Genomic DNA, 24,757 nt, shown 5'->3' on the forward strand with positions numbered 1-24,757 from the left:
TATTTTAAACCTGTCTGTCTATAGGATGACAAACTGTCGACACATGCACTTGCCAGAGCCAGGACTTTGACAGTTCACCCCCATGCATGACAGCAGCCCTTTAGACCTGCTGTTATCCTGTATCTTCACCATTGGCAGTGCCTAACCTACTTCCTCTTGCTGAGGAAGAAATAATAGGCTCAACACAAGGCCATTTTTAGATACATCACACATAGGATATTCTGGGGTTTTTTGTAAAAATGAAACCTAACACTTGGGGAAAAAAAACCCTTTTGAAACACATTTTTCTGCTCTTTTTTGAGGTGGGGAGGTGGGTAGTACATGAACAACTACTTGACCAAAAAACTCAGGCTCAACTGCTGCTAAAAATGCATCCAGCTGCAGCCTTATTCCCAATTTCTAGAGCTGCTCTGCTACCACCAATGCCCTCACTGGTCCAGGGACGCAAGCAGCATGACTAGCGTGGAAGAATACAGAGAAAAGTTAACCAGGCCAGTCACCTTGTCCATCTTCCAAGGTATTCTTGTGCCAATTTCTGAGCCATCGGAGCAGTTTATTGGCACAGCTTTGCTCACCCTGCTGTCCAATAATTGCCTTAAGAGATACAGGCTTGTATTTATCTACCCATAACAATTTCTCTGCACCATCTTCATTAACCTCAGAAACCAAGTTCCCCTTAGGTTTTGGGGCTTCTTTCTCCTCTACTGTGTGATGTTTAAAGTCCGTAAGCTTTCGAATAGCAGTGGTTTCTCTCTTGACAGATCTGGCAGTATCTCCTTTTTCAGGAGTAGACTTGTACTTATTATTAGCTTCCCTTTTATAGGGGCTAAAATTTCTTTTTCCAGCTTCAGTTTTCTGAGGTGTCTTTTTAGGTCTTGACTCCACTTTCTCTGCCTTAGGAAAATGAAAGTAAAAAAATTAAAAATAAATTAAAGAAAAAAACATGCAGTAAATAAACAGCATATTTATTTACACAATTACAGGAGTGCTTAGAAAGTGACAAAGCTTATGTATTGATTAAAAAAGTTTCAAGAGCAGATATAGAAATACTCTCTGAGAAATAAAGCACTGCTAAACACAACGTCACCGGGTTCTGTAGCACAACCCACAAAAAAGAGGCAGCAAGTGTTCTGGTCATTCCAAAAGCAGTCCCCTTACTCACAAAGCCTGAAGCATTATACAATGCTGAACTGACTGTCAGGTTGGAACAAGTGGGTCAGACATCCATGAAGCTCTTGCAAAACAACATTTGAGGGAGTTATTCAACCCAAAGCAATTTAAAGGGAGTGAAAGTGATCAGCTAATAAGCTTAGAGTTGCTTTTCCCTAGGACACTACTAATGGTATCTTTGCATAAATAAGTCATGTCTGTACTGAATGCACCACATGTTAGCGCTAACACAGATTTTAGTAACATTGTATCAGCCACTACAACCTAAATTTAAATGTGCACAAAAAACTTGTTACCTCTTCTTTGGTATTGCCTGAAAAAATTACTATTTTTAGATCAAGTACCACAAAAAGACAAGATCTGTTATGTATACACATAGTTTACATATCCCTGGGCCTGTCTGGGTACCACATGGTATCAGTCACAATTATTTATTCCAAAGAATTAACAAATACTTATTGTTTAAACCTGATACCATCTGGGGAGATGCAATTACCTGCTCTGTCAGGTACCTAAAATGCAGAATAATGTCAGAGTGGGAAAATAACCTATAGCTCCCAAGCAGAGTCATTTGTCTCAAGCACAAACAAAAAATTTTCACTTTTAACCTGAAGGTCAAACTGATGATTGTGGTGTTACTATTACTGGAACAGAAGACAAACTTCTTTCAACTAAAACCAAACCAAAGCAAAAAAAAACCCTAATCCCCTAAGTTTATTATAAACATACCTCTGTTTCAGCTGCCAGCTCATATTTGGACTTTTTGCCTGGCATAGTTCGAATAAGATCAAACAGACCATCCTCATCAATAACTTTTGTACCTAAAGTTGATGCCTGGAGCAAAAGAAAGAATTAAATGTATAGTCAAGTTACATTAGGATTTACATAACTCATTTCAAAGTATTTTCCAGTAAAAACTATGACTAGGAACACAAGAACAACAAGAGTTTATATTTTATATATATATATATGCATGTGTATGTATGCACAGAAGTAAAAACAAAACAAAGCTGTAAGCCACTCAGCAACTTTTCATTTTAAAAATGCACTTTATTGTTAGTACTGCTTTCTGTTGGCAGGGATACTGGAAACCCCTATTTGAGATGGGAACAATTCAGTTTCGCTTTGCCTTCGGCAGGCACAGGACGCACTCACCTTCTCACGTTTGGACTGGCCGCAGTCTCGCCCCATCACCAGGTAATTTGTCTTCTTGCTGACATTGCCAGTTACTTTGCCTCCGTAACGTTCAATCAGAGACTTGGCCTCATCTCTTTCAATGCACTCCAGAACACCCGTAATTACAAATGTCAGGCCTTCCAAGCAGTTTTCAGCTCCCTAAGAACCAGAGAATTGCAGAAAATGCCATTACTGATGCAATTGACCAAACAGCTCTTAACCATCAGCTTTTATAACCCTCTACCATGTCTAGCACCCTATGAAATTTTACAAAGATGACTATCATACCTAACTAGGTACAGTTCTAAAAGTTCAAAAGCCATTAATGGGAATAACTACCAACAAAACTTCACACATTGTTTACCTGACTGATTGATCATAATTGTAGCACTCTGTGCTTCAAGCATAGTATGTCATTCAAATTAGTGACAGCAATCTTCAACTTTAAGACCAGTAACTATTTTTGATCATCTGACTTCCTAAACCAAGTTCTGAATACAAATTCTTTAGTACACTTCCTTACATTTAGTCACTGCTTTGCATTACAATTTAGGTTTTTCCAACACATGCTTCCTACTGGAAAAAAAATATCAGTCTTGAAACAGTTTAGTTAATACTTGTTAGACCACTTACAGCAGTAAGTCTATCAAACACTCCACTCTATATAAAGAATCCTGCTGTTGCCAACCTTACCTGAGGTATCTCTTTGGAACCCAGTGCTTTCGGACCCTCACGATTAAGGAAGCTTCGGTAAGCTTGGTAGTTTCGCTTCTTTTCAGAGTCCTCGGGACTTATAGACTGGGTCAGGAGAGGGGAAAAAGAATTAATATACATATTAGATATATGAAAACAGCAAAATAAAACCAAGCATCACAGTTTAAGACATTTTCACGCACCAAAGGAAAAGCAAGGTCTAATGCTTGTTTTTAATCTCTTAATATGCAATACTGAAGCTTGCTTTTGGTGTTTGTGTTTTGAGGTATTTTTTTTCTTGTTCCTTTTAAAAATATTTCAAAATCCTAAGTGTTTGAAAAATATGTACTCACTGTTTATTGTCAAGTTTCTGTAGATTTTTCTGCTGCACATGTACATGCTCACTTAACTCAAATTGTCACTTTAAATTCACATCCTATTTAATCTGCGATCTCCACTTACACAGAAGTAGAAATACTATGAAATAGACTTTAAGAGACACTTAAGCTTCTTAATCAATAAACAACTGTTAAAAACTCACTTCAAAAGGAGGTGCAAGCTCTCCCTTCTAATTACAACTGCTATTTAATTATCAAAATGGGGTACTTTATACTGTATTATTAAAAAGTACATTTTAATGTTGCCAATAACTGACCGTGTTCGTAAAATACAGTTACCGAATCAGATAAAAATACTAAATTATATTCCTACACAACGTATCAATAGTAGGAAAAAACAGGAGACTGGGGCGAGAAATACAAATCCCTGAACAATGCCACCTATCATTCTAACCACAGATCAAGGTCACCACGTTAACATCAGTAAGTTTTTACTCACTAAGTAAGTGTCAGAATTTCTGCATTCTGTGTTTTCCAGCAAAGTTAAACATGAAAAAGTACAGAACTGATTTTGCAGTGTACCTGCACACCTTAATGAGCATTAGAGAACCTCAGGTCCTTCATGTGTTTAATTTACACTTTTCCAGCTAATTTTTTTCCCCATAGTTTTACAACTGCTGTAAGGAAAGAACTTACAGCCTTACCAGAATTCAAATCCTTAAAAGCCGCCCAGGAGATTGAAAGTACCAAGTTACAACAGCGACACCCATAATAAATGAAAACTATTATCCTGCAAACTCCACCAAGACATCTAAATTAATTTTGACAACTCCTACCTCAGTCTTCTTGGGAGAGACTTTCTCCTTCTTTGGTGGTGTCCTCTCTTCTTTCCCCAAAGCCGCTTTTTCTCTAGATAGTGAATTTTGAGCACCTCTTTCTTTTTCAGCAATCTCTTTCAACTGTTCAGATTTATTTTGACGCTTTGCAGAATAATTCTTGGCTGCACCAGCTGAGTCTGTTGCCTTCACTTGAAAGGAGGCAGACGGAGAAGAGCTCATATATAAAAGTGTATCTCATTAATATTATAAGTTAGTGGAATGCTTTTCAGTTTGTGTCCTACCTCTTTCTGACTGCTTATATCCTGCTGTCCTATTAGGGCTGCTACTGATGCTCAGTACTGTTTGCTCTCCTTCTGTATCTTTCCGAGCCTAAATAAACACACAATGCCAAAGTCAGGGATGTGTGTCCCAAGCTACCACTGGGACACAGCAACACACTTCACTTAATTGTGACTAGAACTTAAGACACCATTCCAACAGAGGCATCCAGCACACATTGTCTGATCAGGCAGGACACCCTTTACTGAGAGAGGAAAAGCCAGGAGGGAGGTATAAAAGTGAGTATGCTATTTCCATGAAAACATTTTCTTGCTGTTTTTAATGCATTTGTATGGCAGTCTCAAAACAAAGGTGTCTAAAAAAGAACACTCCCAGCAATGTAATTCCAAAAAGCTTAAAAAGAATTCAACCTTTTTCTTCTGCGGTGTTTCATCCAACATGGCCAGAGTTCTAGCAAATTCTTCATCTTCATGCAGCTGTCTCTCCAGCTGAAATTGAAAAAACCAAGATTTTTAGGTTCATGCCAAACAAGTTCTAACTCTAGTATATTTTTTAGAAACTCTAAGCAAGCACATAGCCAGAAAAAGGTGTTCTACCAGAGGCAAATAAATTTCTGGAAATGGCACTGAAGAATTATTTGTTTCCCCCAGAAGGCAAGACTAGTTACATCTAGTGAGAAAAATGGGTTTGTTGCACTAAAAACATTACTGTGCCTGTATAAGCTGTATTCAAAGGAGTTTTTTCTCGTATTTTTTATTGTTGTGTACCCTTTTGTTTTAAAAAATCAAATTTCGAAGGAAGCACTTCGTAACAAACAGCCTGCAAGAAGATACAACCTGTTGGCTTTATCAAAGGCAGTCCCAAAAGACAAGTAGTAACAATGCCTGTTAAAAATTATGACGTGGTCCAGAATGAATGTTTTATTTTCATTTACTACTAGCAACATAGATATTAAAAAAAAAAAAAAAATCTGTCAGTTTTGGAGAATTTAACTACTGCTCTTAGCCCTGCTCTTAGTGTCAGTTCTATATACTTCAGGGAAACAAATATACTTTAACTTTGTATTATTTATACTCATACAACTGATTTTCTTTGACAGAAGAACCAGTAAGAACAAACAGTACACGTGACATCTGTGAAAGTTATTTATTAGTTGTAAAAAAACCTCACCAAAATCAGTTTGGTTTCATTTTTATTTCACCTAACAACATAAACATGACATCTCCAGTGGTAACTGATCCTTTGGTTACCTTTCCTGTCCAAGATGGTGTTTTGGGGAAAACCTTTTCTATTCCTGCCAATAAATATTGACCATTGTTTCAACAAGAGAACAACAAAAATACTTTCACAATTGAAATCTGACATGCCATGCTCTGGATCCCAATAGATGACTATAAAACCAGTATGCCACAGGCACTGTCTGTATGTGCTTGTAACAGTGAAATGCATCTACCTTCCTGTGTATAGTGAGAAAGAAAAAGGGCAGTGACCACCAAATGCAAACCAGACTGAGGCAGACATACATCTGATATAAAGTACTTTGATGTACAGAAACTCTGACTGTTATAGGTAAGATTAGTTCAAATGAAAGACATCATCTTATTTTTCCTGACAGGTTGTTTAACTTTCTAATAGGTTGAAGCGGGATTCGTTTATTTTCATCCTTACCTTCAGAGGTGTAGATTTGTCTGCACAATCTACTTATTTCAGATAATACTCAATATTTCAAATATATGTGGGAAATCAAATTTTCCCAAAAGCAAGTAAATATGTGTAAGTGTACCTTTCCCTCATATTAGTACTGATTCAAATAGAAAAGTTTAAGACATGTGAGGGTCATTCACATTCTTCTCAAGTAGAAGAAAATTTGGAAGACAAGTAAAACACATCATGGATGGCAATGACTTTTAATTTTTCACTCCAGAGAATGAAAAAAAATAAAACACCATCAAAACACTACCAAAACATGAGGAAGCAGAAAGTGAATTCTGTGTGAAAGGCAGGCTTACTATAGGTATATCAGCTGCACAGACAGAAAAAGTCTGAATAGAGAGAAAATAAGATTAGAGTGACACATTCTATTTACATAACTAAAATAATGCCTATAAAAATAACTGTATAACCATACTTGCACATATTGATGAATTTTATTACACTTGTATCTTGGGGTGACGTTATGATGTGTATCCCCTATCGCCTGCTCTATGCCCAGACATGAATCGTGTGCCTTTCTGTAGCTTTAAGGCAGACCTTTAAGAGGCGGGGGAAGGAGGTGGAATTCCTTTGGCACTGCGTTCAAAACCAGAGATAAACTCGCTGGCTTCTCCTGCCCAGCTGCTCCGCTTCTGCAGCGGAAGGAGAACTACGCTCCTTTTGCTTTCCAGCTAGCTTCTTTGTTCATTAGCTAAAGCAAGGAGTTTTTCCTGGGACTTTGGCGGCTGCTTCTTCTCTTCTGGACTGCTCAGAACACCAGAGTATCACAACCCCACTGGGAGGGCTTTCCACCGAGGCCCAGAGCAGGCCCTGGTGAACCCCAGCTCCAGAGAGGAGAAAACGACACCCACAAAGGACTCGGAAATCTACCCAGGTTCTCTTCACAGCAAGAGGTTTTAGTATTTAGCATTATTCTTTTCCTGTGCCTGCATGCACTGTTAAATAAATAACTTTTTTTCCTTTTTCACTTTCCTCCGAGGAATTTTCTTTCCAAACCTGGTGGGGGAGGGATAGCTGAAAACCTGCCTTCTTTGAAGGGGACGTTCCTCCCACAGCATTTCCCTTAATTTGACTCAAACTGGGAGAACTTACTTATAGCATACCTGGAAAGTCCATCTCAATTTCTTAAGGAAAAACAATTTTAAGTTAAACAAACTGCTCTTGATATAGAGCATTAAATATGTAAAGCTTTTACCTCTGAATCTTCTTCAAGCTGCAGTTGCCTAGCAATGGCCTCATCATCTAGTGTGCTATCTCTGCTTTGTGAAGGCTGTATTAAAGAAAAAAAGACCAACCATTCAGTTACCCTATTACTGTGTCAATTACAGTAATTTAATATGTACAGATTACTTCTGTATGCTTCTAGAAAAGGACTGTGAATGAGACATACAACATTTAATTTCTAGCTCTCCAACTTAAACACTATTAAACAAGGCTATTTTCAAGGGATTTTATTATTCAAAACAAGACCATGCTATAATACAAACATCTCATTTCTTCAAACAATGTGAACATCTCTGAAGCTATCACAGTTGGCTCACTTGAAAAATAAATCAATAACTACCCTGGGAATTTTTAATTTCCTCCATACTTTACTTGGTACTTTATTATTCCATGAGCATGTGTGCGCCATAAAGCTTGGGAAAACAACCTTCTTCCTCTCCTGTCTGCCCTCCACCCTCAAATATAAGCTATCCCTTCCATTCACTAACCTCAGAAAACTTCATTAATTTCCAGAAAAGTCACTTGAGAAGAGGCAATAAAGAAAACACTACCTTCAACTTTGTGCTATCTTATGAAACATGGCAATGCTACTCTGAACTTGTATTTGAGGACTTGACGTGCACACACGTATCATCAGAGCTCAACTTCTGTTTGAGTGATCATTACTAAGTAACATGAGGTAGAGCAGCAGTTAAGTACTGCCTTGCAGTCACCAAACTGTCCATTTTGATCTGCCTTCAGACACACAAGCAGCCTAAAGAACATCATCAGTACTCACCTCTTTCCTTTTACTTGCTACCAGTTTCTTTTCTGACCGTTGGACACTCGTTGTCCCAAAGTAATCAAGTGCAGAGGTGGGAGTCTGTTTCACTGGAGACAGGGGCTTGCTTTTAGCTTGTGGTTTGACCTCTCCTTTTTTGACAATATTTGTTCCTGGACAGCCAACGGCTGATGTCCCATTCTCCTTCGGTTTCAGGGAAATTCTTCTATTGACAAAATCATCCTCTTCATCTAAACACAAAGAGAATTCCATTACTTCTGGTAAACAGAACTGAGAGAAAATCCCCCAAAATGAGCATTAGACACAGTAAAAAAGCAGCGGAAAGACTTGAGAGGAACAGAAACAGAGGCAGTTTTATTTGCATGCCTCTAACTGAAGTCTAGTTTTACTTTTCTCAAACTAGAGATATTTTAGACACTCATCTCAGCATATCATAAACACAGATTGTTCTAAACATCTGTTTTTTAACAGAACTTAAACTGACAGCATTATCACAAAAACATGTTCATTTTCCAGCAACCCCTAATTTAAGTCCCCATATTTCTTTTCATACAAAAAATTGTTTTCTTACCACTTCCCTAAGTTTAGAAGATGTTTTATGTCTGTCATCTCTTATTTTTGTTGTATTCTAGACAAAGATGGAGGGAAACAATTATTTTTTGTTTCACCTGTTCTCAACAGATGGCAGTGTTTTAGAGTGTTACAGGCATCAGCCAGAACTTCCTGCTACTGAACACTTACAAGGCAGAATACAATGAGAACCAAGCAGGATTCCACCTATTCCTTTGAGAGAAAGCTGAGAGAAGGAAAAAACTAACACAAACGTGCATGCCTAAGGATAAAAATTTATCCATGAGAAAGTGGCATTTTAGCCAACTCAATTCACAAAGCAATATATGGAAGAGAAAATTCAAGCCCAGACCCCCAGCTGACAGCAGCAAGTTTTACACAAAGCTAAAAGCTTTGCTATTCTCAACACAATTTATTTTCCCGATGCAGCAGTAAATCTCTTACTGCCATTTAGCTCAATTTAACAAACTATGACATATCAGGGAGATTTGGACTCTAGATGCTTAAGACTCCTAATTTATGATAGTTTCAAGTCTGAATAGGAGATTGCTTATCTCATAAACAATTTCAATAATATTTTTGGTTCTTTCAAATTTTTCAGTTTAACAAAAAAATACATTTGCAGGAGTAAAATATACTGTTACTGGAAATCAGCAATTAATACAGGTGTAATTACATATATCTGTCAACTGCTTGATGCTAAAAATGAATTGTTACTTATCATTATTGTTAGCAGAAGATCTGTATGCAATTTTGATTTTTTTCATTATTCACTTATAACCATAAATAGCAACAAAACCCAACGGGATATTGCTTTCTCTCAAGTAGAAAGCAGCAGAGTAAATACAATTAGATTTTAATTTAAAAACATACAGACTCAAGTCATTTATGAAGCCAGTACTATGTATTATCAATAGTCAGAACTTGGCTCTAATTATATTGTTCCAAGAAATTACAGGATTAGAAGCATTTATTGACTGCAAGCAGTGGCGGAAGACAAACGAGACTCACTCAGGAACAGTCATTGATAAATGTAAATAAAGAAAAGGGAGAATGAGAACACGGAAGTGGTCATTAGGAGACAAAACCAGCCTCATTCTATTAAGTGGGTTTCAAAAGAGGCTTTAGGGGACTGACACTCAGGCTATAGTTTCATCCCAGGTTCAGGAAATTCATAACCACATCGCAAATTCACCTGATCTCCAGGCACTTCCCTTATTTCAAGTATGATGAACACCAACTTTTTCAGTAAAACCTTAACACTTCTTCCTCGAAACAAACTGTTCCCACACACCTACTGCCACAGAAGTGAACAGCAAAGTTAATCAGCTGCACACTTCCAGTCTCCTTACAAGCATGTAGGCAACTTTATTTACAACTTTGAAAATGCCAGGAAGAGTACTACTATTGCTGCTGCACTATTCTCAACACATGACTTGTAAAAGGAAGAAGATATGTTCTTTTTCATACAAGCAAGTTAATAATTTGTGGGAAAATACAAGTAAAAATTTGGATTTTAACTTGTAAAAATTGTAGATTAATTGCATTCTTATAGCAATTACTGGGCAAACCTTGAGATAGCCTTATACAGGGGCATGGACTTCACCAAGAAACAGGAATCAATTTCATCATCAACTAGGTGACTTTTCTGTTGTAAAACCTTTCTACAGCAGAACATGACTATTCCAATAACAGTATTTCCTGCTTACATTGATCCATTTTCGTGTGTTACACAATGAAAAAATATCCTGAACATACACTTCTTTTTTTTGTCCCCCAGGATCAGCTCAGAACTACAAACACAAGTAAATATATTTTAGCTGAGGCTTCTGGAAATCAAGTACATGTGACAAAGGGAAAGCTAATCATGTGATCAATGGAACACACACGCAGTGACAATCAGGAGATTGCTTTTAATTATTTTGTATGCAAACACTACACATGAAGCAGGGATCTATTATGCCAGGCAATGTAGGAGGACAAACTTCCCTAGCAACGAACAATATAATCCTGAGGGTTTTAAGAGCTATTCCGTGACACTAAAGCACAGCTGGCTTTTATATACCGTTCCAGCAGTACCACAATTATGTTAATACATCAATGCCAGCAGGTCACTTGTAACTGTTTGCTAGTCCTCTTCCTCTTTCCTATCCTCACCCTTTCTCAAAAGAGTTTCACCTGCTGATTACTGAGCAACATCTGCAGCTGTTCCCTAACTCAGCCTGATGAAAATTATCTAGCCTATTTTAAACATTGTTTAAATTCAGATCCTTTTAAAAGGCCTGGGTACAGGAATGACCTCAGCCCATCTAAAAAGGGAGCAATCTACTGCAGGCAGGGACAACAGCAACAAGCAGTATAGGACAGATCCTCAGAGCACCTTCAGAACAATTAAATAATTTTATTAATTTATTATTTCTGTACTGTTGAGTTGCTCATCACCAGAGAATGTAATTTCCCGGTTCCTATTCTATTATTTGAGGCAGGGACAGCCTACTATGATGTCATAAAACCAACTCCAAATATAGGCAGGGCATTTACAGGTTACAAATAACTTGTACTTACTATGATGTATGTTGAATTGGCATTTATAGACTAGTACATAAGGATTTCTATATGGAGCTAAAGGACTACATCCTAAAATCATTAAATCTACATTACTTGTATGAAAGGGTAATATTCTGGACGTTCTTCAGTTTCAACAACACCACTTCTGTGCAAGTACTTAAAACAGTTCCTGTCCTAAAGAACTTGCCATCTCCAGCAACAGGCATTGCTGTCTAAGCTGTACTGAGGGTGCAGAAAATAGGGTTTGTCTACAGTCCTAGTATTGACTTTATTCAGTTTACCTATGCATGGGTCAGTACCCAACACTCCCAACACTTGGCAGGATTGAGTTTTGTACTCATCTTTTGCTTAAAGTAAATCTTTAAAAAGATTACCTTTAAGATAACCACTTCTCAAAAAAGCCAGCAGGTCTATTCCAACTCAACCCCTGTAACTCCTTCCAAAGAGCACATGCTATGTGTGACTAGCAAAGTTTATTTTTAATTTCTCCTCATTTAAAAAGGCTAGTAGTTGCAATTTACATTTTTAAATGTAGATATTATGTGACTATGTCATTTTAGACTTTTCATGCCATTTCTCAAAAAGCTAATTGATTTTAGATGTACTGCAAACATGCACTTTAAACCACAATTGTTAGCACTTGGCCTACATTGACATACCACAGTTCTGTGCTGTTATAAAAATATAAAGCTTACCTGAATCATTTCACCTTTACACCCCTGAAACAAAATTATTTTTGGATTTTCCCATTATCAAAGGTAACAGCAGGAAGTTGCCTCTGCTTTATTTTTCACTTTGAGATAAAAAGGTTTAGGGATACAAGACTGAAATGCAGTTAACTACCATGTTCTTAGAGTTAGACACTTGAGTGTCAAACTACATAGCTTTTGATATCCTTGGTCCAATACATACCAAACAAAATTCTTAGTCAAGTCTGTATGCTGTTTTGGGACCACCAAAATACGTAAGAAAGGTGAATATATTTAAAACACAGTAAATTATCTTATAGCTGCAAACCCATCAATTACAGCAACTCCTTCCAAATGAAATGCTTGCACTTGCCATAGAAACAGCTGTGTGTATTACCTCAGCAAGCAATTAGAAGTGATCAGTCCATTAACACATTCCAGCTTATTATTACTGAAACTTTTATTCACTTGAGCAGGTTACTTTTCTACAACAGTAGTTCACAGAAGCAGATCTGAATCCCCACCATGCAATGAAATTTCATGTTCTGGTTTAATTGCCTGAAGTTCCGTGCATGACAGGAACACTCAGTAATGCCATGTGAATAATTACAAAACATGAACAAAAGTAACTTAAAGCAATCCAAGCACGTATAAATGTGCCAATTTTTTCCAGGTGCAGCTCAGGCAACAGAACTTACTGAGCCTCTCAGGACACAATGCTCTGTTTTCAAACAAAATCAATCAGCAAGAAGAAAAATTTAAACATAAATCCTCTTTTTACATTTTGAACTAATCCAGCAGATTAACCACATTAAGACCAGTTACTCTGGCAGCTCAATAAGGAGATCTGAAAGGGAGCAAAAAGGTCCCCAGCATGGAAAATAGGAACAGGCAGAGGAAAGCAGCAAAATCTTGAGCTAACACAGGTACAGCTTGAAGTGCTGCTACAGAGACTAAACTAAAATTAATTTTATTTCATGTCCTGCCATGTTTGAAATACAGGCTGACAAGTAATTCCAATGTCTTCTGATAAATAAATCCTTTTTTTAGTCAAAATTACATTTATTTCTCAATATTACTGTTATCCTAGTTTCTGTAGAAAGAAAAAAAGACCACTTCTATAAGAGTAAGATTATATTTAACTTCATCCACACCCCTGGTTTACCCTTACTCCCCTATTCAGGGAGTTAACTACTATCATACATTTACTATGTTCATACAACACTCCTCTCAACTCTTTAAGAGTTTGAGTTCAAGAGCACATTTACCATTACACGACCCTTACATTGTACTGCTGGTATCCCCAAACTTAACCAAATTAATTTTAAACGGGCTCACTCCTCAATAACTTTTACATTCTCCTCTGCAACACCCATCCCAGCTTCTTCAGAGGATTTCTCCCAGAACCCACTCTTATTCCTCAAGTATGTTTCAAAACTCCCTTAAGGCTCAACTACACCTCAACTGACCTTGCATGAAACACTCTAGAGGAAAGTTGGTACATAGAGTACTATTTATCCCCTCCTCACATTTCACCTACGTATAGCATTTGCCATAAGTAAGTAGAACACAAGTATTGCCTAAGAAGTGCCAGTGACAGTATTTTACTCCCTCATGAAATATTTCAGTGCAAGACATGCTTATTCACTGACAACCTGCTGCTCATTTGAACCTGTGCTTGAATGTGGGGACTATTTTTTTTTGCCCACCAGTATTAGCACTTAACTAAATTTTTGTCAGAGGTTGTTTGGGTTTGTTTTGTTGTTTGTTTGTTTCCCCATCCCTAATATTCTCTACATTAAAAGAGCTTCTATTCAGCAAGGACCTCCACAAGCTATTATTTTTGTCCTGTCTTCTAAGCTCTAAAGGAACAGTTTTCCAGTAGCCTACAGACCTCCTCAGTTCCTACCATGTCAGTTTTTCTACCTTTATAAATAATTCAGACTACCACTACAACAAGGGTTTTCTTTTTTTAAAGATATTCAAGCAATCAAGGCAATCGCTACATATACATGATTACCTCTGCACAATGTATATGAAAGATTAAGTATTCACTTCAAGAGAAGTCAAAATTCCTGCTAAATCACCACCTGTGATGAAACCAGATGAAGTTCAACAGACCACAATAACAGGTCATCTACAAAGCCCAAGGTTCTGTACTTCATTAAACAGAACAAGTATTATTTTAATGAGTACATTTGGATGTTCTCTTAATGAGAACATTTGGATTTTTCCCAATCCCCTAAGACTGTACTACCAACAAAAAAAGGCTTTTTGTCCCCTTGTTACTGTACAGAATAACTTCATTTTATATTTGGCCATCGTTAGACTAAATATTTATTTAGATTAAATGTATCAACAAAAACCAAAGAGTAATTATTCTTGCTTTGTTCTTTTGCCTTTTAAAAAATTAACTTGTTCACAAGCCAATAAGAAACAAAGCAACACAGTAATCCAGATCAGTCTACTCTTAGACAAACCAAAAGGTTAATTTCCCCAAACACTTTTGGAGAAAGCTGTATCCCACATAATTATATTGAACAGCTGAAAAGAAATGCAAGCAACAAGATGAAAAAAGTTTCAAATTAAACTGAAAAATAGGTTGAGGGAATTAACTACCAAACTTCTACTGTCTTCTTGATGCCAAAAGGCTCTTTCAAACACTGCCATGGACAGAACTCTTGAGAATGAGATTCTGACTTCTGAGTGAGTCCAAGCAGCACATTCTTGATTTAAGTTTTTAATAACAGTAAAAACAAGAAATGGACAAATGCCTACAAATTTTGTTAGGATCTTTTCTATCTATATGTCTATATTCCTATTCTTGTAGAACATATTTATCTCAAGCTAATTACTGGATTGATACCACTTAAATGCACTCAGCTTGACAGTTCCATTAAGCTGAAGAAACAATTTCTAGAAATTAAATGTAAACAAAATTCAAGCATTATGTCTCAAAGTTATAAAGGCATTGTTTTAAAATGCACTGTTAAGTCAACCCTGTGTGTACTTAAGACTCTTTTGATAAGAGTACCCTTGAGCCCATGGCTTTCAGGGATTTCACTAATAACCTTGACTAGTGGTCCCGTGGTACCCCTATGCAGAAAAACTTGATTACACCACTTGGAATTGCATAATAAACCTAAATATGTACTGTTTATTCCCCAGGAATTTGATCATTTACCTACGCTGGGATAAATGCTTTTAAAGATCCTTTTAATTAGGAAAGAATTGTGGGCAAAACTGCCAAAGGAAGCAAAGCTTTGAGTAAAAGGATAAGTACAACAAATAAAATGTTCATGTTATTTTGGAAAATTGAGCTCATTTGAATACCTGACATGGTACAGCCAGGTTAACTACCTAGGACAAGCAAAATAAGCACAATGTATCTTAAAGACAAGAATTCTGAAAAGACCCCAAGGAGGAAGAAAAGTATAGAAAAAAACCCAGTTGAGCCACACTTCTAATGCAATACTGCAGCAAACAATCCCTTTTTGTTTTAAAAATACATGGTATGATTATAGGGAGGCAATGTTTATGTTCAGCAGTAAACTTAGCAAAAAAATACTACCATACCTACAGACAGTGTCCACTCTTCCAAAGTAAGTATAATAAAACTCAAAGAAGATCACAGAAGAACTACTGAAATTCTATTACTTAAAAACCATGTTTTATCAAAACAGATTTGGATTCAAGTCTGTTAATTCAATCACAGTTTCTTCAGGAAGCACTGTGGCTAGTAAAGAACTCTGCTCCAGAGACAAATACAGAAGGCAGAAGACAGAAGTTGCAGGTTCAGCCCAACTCGGACTGGGTGCAGAAGTACCGGCAACCACTGCAGCAAGTGACAAACTAAATGTTTGTGTTGAGAAGTTACAGACAAAACCAAGAACTTTTGTAGTCACCAACATATCACGCAGAGATTACACATGGAACGTTATATACCAAGTAAAATAACATTTGAAAACATGCATGTTTTCAAACCTGCAGCCAACAGTTATTTCTAAGTATGCTACTGAGCAGCTAAACTATATTAAAGGTACTTAACTTCTTCTCCATAATCTATAGAATTCTCTTTAAGCAAGGAAGCATTACCTCATTAAATTATATGCCTATTTAAATCAACCTAAGCCACTACTCAACATCAGCTCAGTTTTCAGCCTGCTCCCGTGACTTTACAGTACTTGAGGCTGAACTTCTGAAGTGTTTTTGGTTAGCTTGTTCAAGGAGAACATAATTTGTCTTCCTCAATATTAGGTTTTATGGTCACATCTGAGTATATCAGTCAAACAGTCCATCCCACTGTAACATAATTCCCCCCCACTACAGGTGAACATATAATGATATATTTCTTCCATTACCTGTCTCTGAAATATAAACAACAGGATCCTGCTTTAGAACTTTACCAAGTTTTGAAGTAGCTGCTTTTTTCTCAGGTGACTTCTTGGATTTTTTCACTGACGACACCTCCTCTTCTGAATCTGTATTTTGACCACAACATAAATGTAGATTTCCTCCACATACACATATGTGATCTGTTACTTAAAGCCTAACAGTTAACATGTGTTCACATATATTCAGCTGAGTGAGAAAAAGACTCCATATTCCTACCATGGTAGGAAGGTCAGAGCATAGCTCCGCTTTTCATGCATCACATAAATGACTAAATGAAAATCTGGTCAGAACCCAGCATTGACAGTGTTTTTTGTTTACATAACAATACTTTGTTATTTATTTCAGTAACTGCTATACCTGTATAACAACCTTTCTGAAAAAGAATGCGACCATCAAAGATACCACAGCAGCTTACTTCAGAAAAAGCCAAACACACCCAACAAAACCAAACAAGCAAACATTTTTAAAAAAACACCCAGAAAAAAACCCAATGCCAAACCCACAAAAAATATAATATTATGCTGCTGTGTTCCATGAAACCAATTCCACAAACTAACAACAGACAAAAAAAAAAAAAAAATCACTGAGGTGGTACTCTGCTTTTTCAGGAGAACACTGGTGACTTGCCACTCATCACCAACCATTCTCCACATCCCAAAAGCTGTCGAGATGACAAATTTACTCTACTGTGGATTATGTATCCCAGAATCCAAATGAATCAGCAGGATGAACTGAAGAAGTAGAGACAACTAACAAGTGTCAGAGAGGGCTAATGTATAGAGCCTACCTCTTCCCATGATAAACATAAATATACTGTAATTATATCTAAAAAAAAGACTGGATACAGTCAGTTGACTTGAATACTGTCACCCTGCACAAAACACAACAAGCAAAAAACAAACAAAAACAAACAAAAACAAACAAACAAAAACCAAACAAAAAATCCCCCAACCCCATCAACAAAAAAACCCCAGCCAACCAAACAAAAATGAAAACAAAACCACCCACAGAGTTTTCCATCTTGAAGAGCTTAGAGTACTATTTCTCTTTTTCTCTCCTACTACTAAAGGGTTAGAATCTCCAAACAATATCAGTACTTTAAAGGTATCAGCTGAGCAATATATTAATTTTGTATTCCTACTATTCCTTATAGCTGAACAGGAACTGTCTATAAAACATTTTATCTAAAGATTTGAAAACACTTTTCTATATACAATTGCATTATTAGGACATGTTTCTATGATCATTTTTCTTCAACCAGAAAAGCAGTCTTCTATTAAAGAGACCGCTTCTAAAATTTCAAGCTGAAGTCTTTGGTAGGAGTCAAAAATTGTAGGAACACCTGCAATCTTTTCTACAGCTTCACAACAAGATACAGAATACCATCAAAGAGGATTTAAATTACATAGCAGATCAGAAAATTTAATTTTAAAGCTTGACATTTCTAGTTTAATCTAACATCTTGACATGCAAGGGCTTGGGTTTTCTTGTTTGGGGATTTTTGTTGTTTGGGTTATGTTTTAAGATGTAAGTGCTATAAAATGGGTTTCCCTTATTGTAATACTCCAAAGAATATTTTCAGAATGTGGTATCTTCAAATTATATTCTCTGTGCTTCATACTGTAAATTTCTAACTATGGAACAAACATTTACTAGACTTTTTTTAATAGGAAAAGACAAATAAATTAAACCCAAGTTTGCTTTTAAAACAATCTCCTATATTATGTTCATGCAGTGCAAAGAAATGTAAAGTTATAGTATATAATCAGCCTCCTGTACCCACTGTAGGATGTTATTTTTCCTTAATAAAACCAAAAACCTAAAGCATTCCACAATGTATATACAATCTCATAGCAATAAAAAAAGTTCCCAAGTTTTGATAAAATTAATCATCTGAATTTCTTTTTTGTGGGTTTTTTATTTGCGTGTGGGTTGTGTTTTGGGTTTTTTTTAACAGCTGTTTTGTTAAAAGTTACCTTGCATTGTATATTACATACCTGGCACTCTTATTATTATCAAACACCTGTATCCATCAATATTTGCCATGAAAAAAGTTTTACTTGCATTGACTAAAAAAAAACCTCAAAAAACTTTCAGATATACAATTTACCTAATCAACCTTGCATGCTGATGCAAAAAATACAAAGGAATATTCAGAAACAACTTTGAACACTACCTGAATCATAGATTATTCTTCTCTTCTTTTTTGTCCGCTTTTGTTTGGAATCGTCTTCACTGGGTGAATTATTCACCTAAGTGTAACAGTCCATTAGTTCAACCATTACACAGATCCTCTCAGCTTTCAGACAGTCATACATCCAAATTTATGAGTTTCAAACAAATTCTAACAGAAATTATTTCTTTTCCAATATTACGTTTACAAACAGTCCTAACCCCTGTGTGGGAGGGGGAAAGATGCAGCAGAGAGAAAATAAGGAAGAATTTTCACACTGAAATTATACAGTCAGAATACTTTTTTAAGCCAGCTCTTTCTTCCAAACTGTTATGTTTCACATTAAACATTCCATCCTATTAGAAATCCCTCCATTCTTTAAGTGATTTTAAAACTAGCTTTAGCCATTGCTTTCTTTTTTATACAGCTCAGGTGATTAACATGGAAAGTAGTCTGAAACCAGAACCCAATCTAGTTTTAACCAGTCATTTTAAAGAATTTGGTCTTTGCAGCAGGTTTAGAGAAGTGATGCCAACAAACAGTGTTAACATTTCCTTTACAGGTGTTAAAACACCTGGGTAAAAAAACTGGTCAGCAGGCACTACACCACAGACTTTTACCTCATTTGTAAGCACGAGGTCTTTGCTATGTCTGCATCTACTGTGCATAAACCTTGGGTTTATTAAACTAAAAATTACATAACCAAACCTACTTAGAGAACTGCGGCTATAGCCAGAATAACTTCAAATATATCAGACTGTTCTTACACTAGCTCTTAACCCTAAGAACTTCTATACCTACCTTTATCCTACAAACCAAATTTTTTAACTAGCAATTTTCTTCACCACCTACAAAGTTTTACTGCTATGAGTTAATTTTAAGTGGTAGTTTCCTCCCATACCTGTAAAAACAACTGACATACAGTCTGTTGTTTTAGTATGTGAGAAGAACCATGACTTTAAAAAACGCTAGATACACAATCAATCTTGCATCAGAGAAACCAAGCACTTCATAAATATAAAAAGCAAAACTAACCTTAGCCTCCTTTTCCCTTTTCTTCCCACTTGAGGGTCCTTCACCATTTTTAATTCTTTCACTCTTTTTCACAGACTCACATTCTTGTCGCTTTCCAGGTGGTACAACACCAAAGAATTTCCGGATATCCTAGTAAAAGGGAAAGCAGATTTATAAATTTTTAAATACAGACAGCTCTTCACACTACACTTACGTGACCTTTTCAGCAGCTCCATTACATTTATTGATTTTGAAATTTTGTTTACAGTTCAGAAAACAAAGCCCAGATAGTTAAAAGTAGCTGCTCAGACACCCTCACCACCTGACTCTAGTCTTCAAATCATGAAAAAAATTTATTTCTTCCTTAGTTGGGCATCTTCACCAATACAAAATGCAAGACAAACTTCCACCAGCAATGAAATACAATGACTTAAGACAGATGTATCATTAGAATTCTTTTTTTCTGATTGTCACAAACCTGGACTGAAATATTTCTATAGTTTATATGATCAACACACTTATGAAGTAGTGCCCAATGTAGAAAGACAGAAAAGGACCAGGAGCTTGAAAGAGTGAAGTAGTAACACATACTGCATTTTCCACCTTCTCATAAATTTTTAAGACAGTAACTTACACCTCATTAAAAAACTAGCCAGCAAGAAACTTACAAAATTTAAATAAAGTAACACCAAGATCAATTTTGTTACCTTATTTTAGTACCTGACCACAATACAGCCATAACAAGCTTTCTAAGCATGTAAAATCAGCAGCTGAAGCTTAAATTTTAGAAAATCACTATTGTATACACAAAATCGCATCTGACTTCTGTTTTTAAAATCTAGCAATCCAGTTTTATTAAAAGAAATTGAGAAAACAAGTACCTGGTTGTTATCACTACTGCCAGGGTTAGCAGCCATTTCAGAGAAAGAAAGTACCTGGCCTAAATCATATATAGCAGGTAAAGGATAGGGCTCAGGACTCCACTGTACCCAGCTGAAAACTATTCCCTATCATGGACTTCAGCTGGCACTTCTTTATTATTACAGGGAACCACAAGTAAAGTAGTACATTCTTAGGAAATTGGCATCAAGTCTGATTGATAATAAGGGGTCTTTGAGGCTCTTTTTCTAACCGTCACTGTCAGTTTGGATTTAGGGCTTAAAATCAATGGAACATCTGATTTGAAAGCATAAACAAAAAATGGGACATGTATAAATTAATTTAGTACACTCAAAACAATTTTATAGAATTGGAAATGTTGTTTCCTGTAAAAATTTAGGCTCTTTGTGTTTTAACTGCAGGTACTAATACAGATTCAGCAAATGGTAGATTGAAAATCATTCTTCCTCAGTGTGACTTCACATTTTTCCATCCATGGAATTCATGCCTTGAAGCACAGATTTTCAACACTCCACTATTTTACATATATTCCTACAATATAAATGCAGTACTATAGAAGCTCTGAAATTTTGACTGCTGATACCTATAGCTAACAGATTTGAAGAGAGCATCTATTCAAAAAGTTTCCAAGTAGATTTGTGGATCTGATCACTCAATTATACTCATTATTACTGACTTCTTTTTAGGCTTAAGGTAACTTGGCAAAAGAAGAACAAGTCTCATTAGATCTTTTATGTAGCAAAATAATTTAAATACTTAATACAACACTGCAAAATAAAGTGACTTTAAAGTTTACATTTTTTAATAGTTGTTACTTTAAAGCTTAAAATATTTGAGGATTTAATTTTAGATCAACAGTAAGGCTCCATTCATTCTACTGTTTTCACCAAAAACTGCTAGCTAGTAAGTGAGGTGCTCCGCAAATCTACCATCCTCTGCCAACCTCTGTGCTACCTGGCAATTGTTATGTGAGGGAACATGAATACATCCCAAAATTACAGTCTTCAAGCTTATACACCTTAAAAGTGGTAGCAGGGAACATGTGTTACATTGGTTAGCCCACTTTAAAACCACATGTCTGCTTTAACTTATTTCTAAAGCTTTTCAGTAGGCTTCTCCACAGGCTTTTAAGAAGATTTATTAATTTCACTATTTTTCCTCTAACTAAACCTTTAGTTTTGGATTACGGTTCTGGAATCAGTTTTAAAATGCACATAATTGTGGCAAAAGCTTTGCAGAACCTTCTGGTGTTTTAAGCATAGGCAATAATATTAGAATTTTTTAAGATTTATACAAGGTTTATGAAATGCCAACTTAAAATACACAGCCCTAAGCTACAAAGGAAGATTGACATCTATGCACAACCTTCTTTAATCTTCCACTATAAATTCACCAACTTCAGCTATCCTGCTCTTCAGAGGACAAGGTAACCTTGCTGACATAACACAGTGAATACAGAATTGCTTGGGAGAAAAGTATGCCTCAGGGCAACAATAAAGGTACCTTTCAATGAAGCTTTTATGCAAGAATCATGACACAGATTTTTCAGGCCATTTATAAAGATATGCCAAATAAATTATTAATTCATTGCATAACTAATTGCAGAAATCAAGCCACATAAGTATCTATCATACAAGCTTAGATCCCAGACAGAACCACTTTCCTCCATCCTGGGCTTATCTATTTAACATATTCTGACTGACCTTCCTATTAGTATATTATGCCATCCATACATATATGAGACCACCAGGTCTCATATATATATATATATATATATACATATATATATATATATATACACACCAGGAAAATCTGTATGTTTAGCTTTTATCTACGCTCGTTCCAGTGAGGAAAGGCTGGAACTATCAAGATTCCTTCCAGGACATCACCCCAAAAACCACAGCAATGTGCCTTGTGTATCCTGCAGATACTGACCAGCATGGCAGTTCCCTTGCCCATAAGGCTAAAATTAAAATAGGCAAGGCTATTTTGCTGTGGCTCCCCAGGGCTGCTTCCACAGCAGCACCAGCAAGGAATAACTTTGAGCAGTTCCACCTAGGTAGGAGTTGTAACTAAGAATGTCTGATCACGCTCACTCAAGTGGGGTGACTGATGCATAGCATGTGAAAGGCCTTAAAAGCCGGTTCCTGCTCAGTTATCTTAGAGTTGCACGGCTGTGCCATCTAGTCCTTGCCTGTTCTGACTACTGCTTCAAATCCTCCATCTTACACAGTAACAGAAGACCACAGTAATTAATCATGCCAGGCTGCAAGTTTTCTCTTGGAAGATTTGCATCTGTCTGTTTTATTAGGTAGAGAAACAGAAACTGAAACCTGTTTGTTAGGTAGTACGAAGACTGCTAACTCAAAGAGTGTTTTTACAAGACTAGTGTTCACTATGGCAGAATATTTTCCAAAGTAACATCATATAATCCAGTCTGCACCTCAAAATACGAGACAGAAAACTGAACTTCACCAACCTAGCTCAATGACTGCAGCAGAAAGTAATGCACCTTACTTCAGGTACTGTGAGCGTCTCAATGAGGGCCTCACATCAAAACAACATTATTTCTTTCCAATCTGCCTATTCCAGTGCAAGTTTTGCCTGGGTATCAGCTCTGACACTTGGCACTTCCAGAGCAATTGCACTAACTAAAATCAGATTTATAGTATCACTTCAGTGAAACCTGAAGTAATACCTGCTTGGATAACTATACTTAATGAACAGTTACTGATAGTGGTAACTGCAGCAGTGCTTTTGTAGCAGTATCACAGTTCTCAGTGTTTAACAGCTGATGCTCCAGCTCCAGCCTTGAGTGTCCCTCTCAGCAAGACAAAACTCAAGAACTCTCTACTCCTGGGCATTCATTCCCTCAGGTGTACCAGTGTAGCTCACTGCTTGGGAACCGGGTCAGGCCATTAATCTGGGTGAAAAATAAATCCCTTCTAAGTCAGCTTGTTGTGTAACTGTGCACACATCAGTTCAGCATAGCTGAGAGTATGCTGCAGAACCAAGCTAACAGGGGCTACTTACACTTCACACTACACGAAAAAAGTTTGCAAGGGTATGACATGGACTCGCAATATGCTCATGCTGTTGTTGCACAAGCAGAACAGGCTGCACCATTACTAACATCACTGTACTTTTGCCTCTATTTCCACAGCTGCAGTAGTGATGGTTGAGCAGCCACTTAAGCACTGAAAAGGGAATGGGTTTAGGCAACTTTTACATTCCCCAAAATGATGGTTGTCTCCCTCCCTTCTAGGACAGGGCCAGACACTGCGAGATGGTGACATTCAGAAGACTACACAAGAAGGAGAATCCCTTTGTCCTAGGAAGGTGGGAAAGGAGGAAGCAAGCCTTCCAATAAGATCAGTTTTCTAAAAAGGTGATAGCAGGGACACAGAAGAGATGTGTCCTTGTACATAAACTTGAAGTAATCAGCCAGCCCAAAACGAACCATGAAAATATCACAGTTTAATAGTGCCAGGAGTCTTAGTGCTGGCAAACCTCTGCCAGTACAGCAGAAGACTCAGGTTGTATCACCCATCATTGCGGAGCACCAGGTATAAGCTATAAACAAGCTTAAACTCTTTGGAGAGTCCAAAGAGTTGCACTTAACTTGCAAAATGACGTCTGTAGTTAAGCCAGTAAAAAGTGGGGACAGAAACTCCATCTGAATACAAGCAAACTTATCTGAGCCAGAAATGAAAAGGGGATACCATCTTAGGGTGGCTGTAAAGGTAAGGTGAGCAGCACTTTGGAAAGCACAGGAACACGTATATATTTACATTTAAAATCTCTTTACATCCTACTGAGGGTTGCATCGTTATCTATAAACAAGTGTCTACTTCCAGAGTTTCAAGCTCTTTTTTTCCCCACTCGAACTGTTTTCCTGCAAATACTGTGCACCCTCCAGTTCGGCATCAGGAAAGGAAGAGTTAACACTCCGGCACACCGCGTTTCTCGGTATCAGAAACGCCTCGTGTGGAATTAATTCCCGCTGGAATTAAAGGAAGAGTTAACACTCCGGCACACCGCGTTTACAGAAGGTCTGCCTATCCGCATTCCTTCCCCGGACGAGCCCACGGTCCGCGCCCTACTCCCCACCCGCTTTCGGGGGGGAAGGGAAGCTGGAGAGGCTCAGCAGCATCTCCCTCTGCGCAAGGGCATTTCCTCGGCCACGGGTTCACGCTCCTGGCACGCGCGGGAGGCCTCGGCCCCTGCGGGCGGGA

At 37.1% G+C, this 24,757-nt stretch overlaps 1 protein-coding gene across 1 annotated transcript in view; it reads right to left on the minus strand.

The window, feature by feature from the left end:
- RFC1 (replication factor C subunit 1) overlaps positions 1 to 20,539 on the minus strand; it is a 29,788-nt gene extending 9,249 nt beyond the window's left edge. The window contains exons 1-12 of the mRNA XM_017744290.1: positions 20,504 to 20,539; positions 19,644 to 19,772; positions 18,612 to 18,687; positions 8,211 to 8,443; positions 7,404 to 7,478; positions 4,906 to 4,983; positions 4,498 to 4,585; positions 4,214 to 4,404; positions 3,040 to 3,144; positions 2,326 to 2,505; positions 1,900 to 2,004; positions 501 to 894 (exon numbers count right to left, since the gene is read on the minus strand). Of these exons, the coding sequence (XP_017599779.1) occupies positions 501 to 894; positions 1,900 to 2,004; positions 2,326 to 2,505; positions 3,040 to 3,144; positions 4,214 to 4,404; positions 4,498 to 4,585; positions 4,906 to 4,983; positions 7,404 to 7,478; positions 8,211 to 8,443; positions 18,612 to 18,687; positions 19,644 to 19,772; positions 20,504 to 20,539 (1,690 nt within the window). The remainder of the gene's footprint in view (positions 1 to 500; positions 895 to 1,899; positions 2,005 to 2,325; positions 2,506 to 3,039; positions 3,145 to 4,213; positions 4,405 to 4,497; positions 4,586 to 4,905; positions 4,984 to 7,403; positions 7,479 to 8,210; positions 8,444 to 18,611; positions 18,688 to 19,643; positions 19,773 to 20,503) is intronic.
- Positions 20,540 to 24,757: the final 4,218 nt, after the last annotated feature.

This window comes from Corvus brachyrhynchos, unplaced genomic scaffold (genome assembly GCF_000691975.1).
Source record: "Corvus brachyrhynchos isolate BGI_N302 unplaced genomic scaffold, ASM69197v1 scaffold17, whole genome shotgun sequence".
Taxonomy (NCBI): Eukaryota; Metazoa; Chordata; class Aves; order Passeriformes; family Corvidae; genus Corvus; species Corvus brachyrhynchos.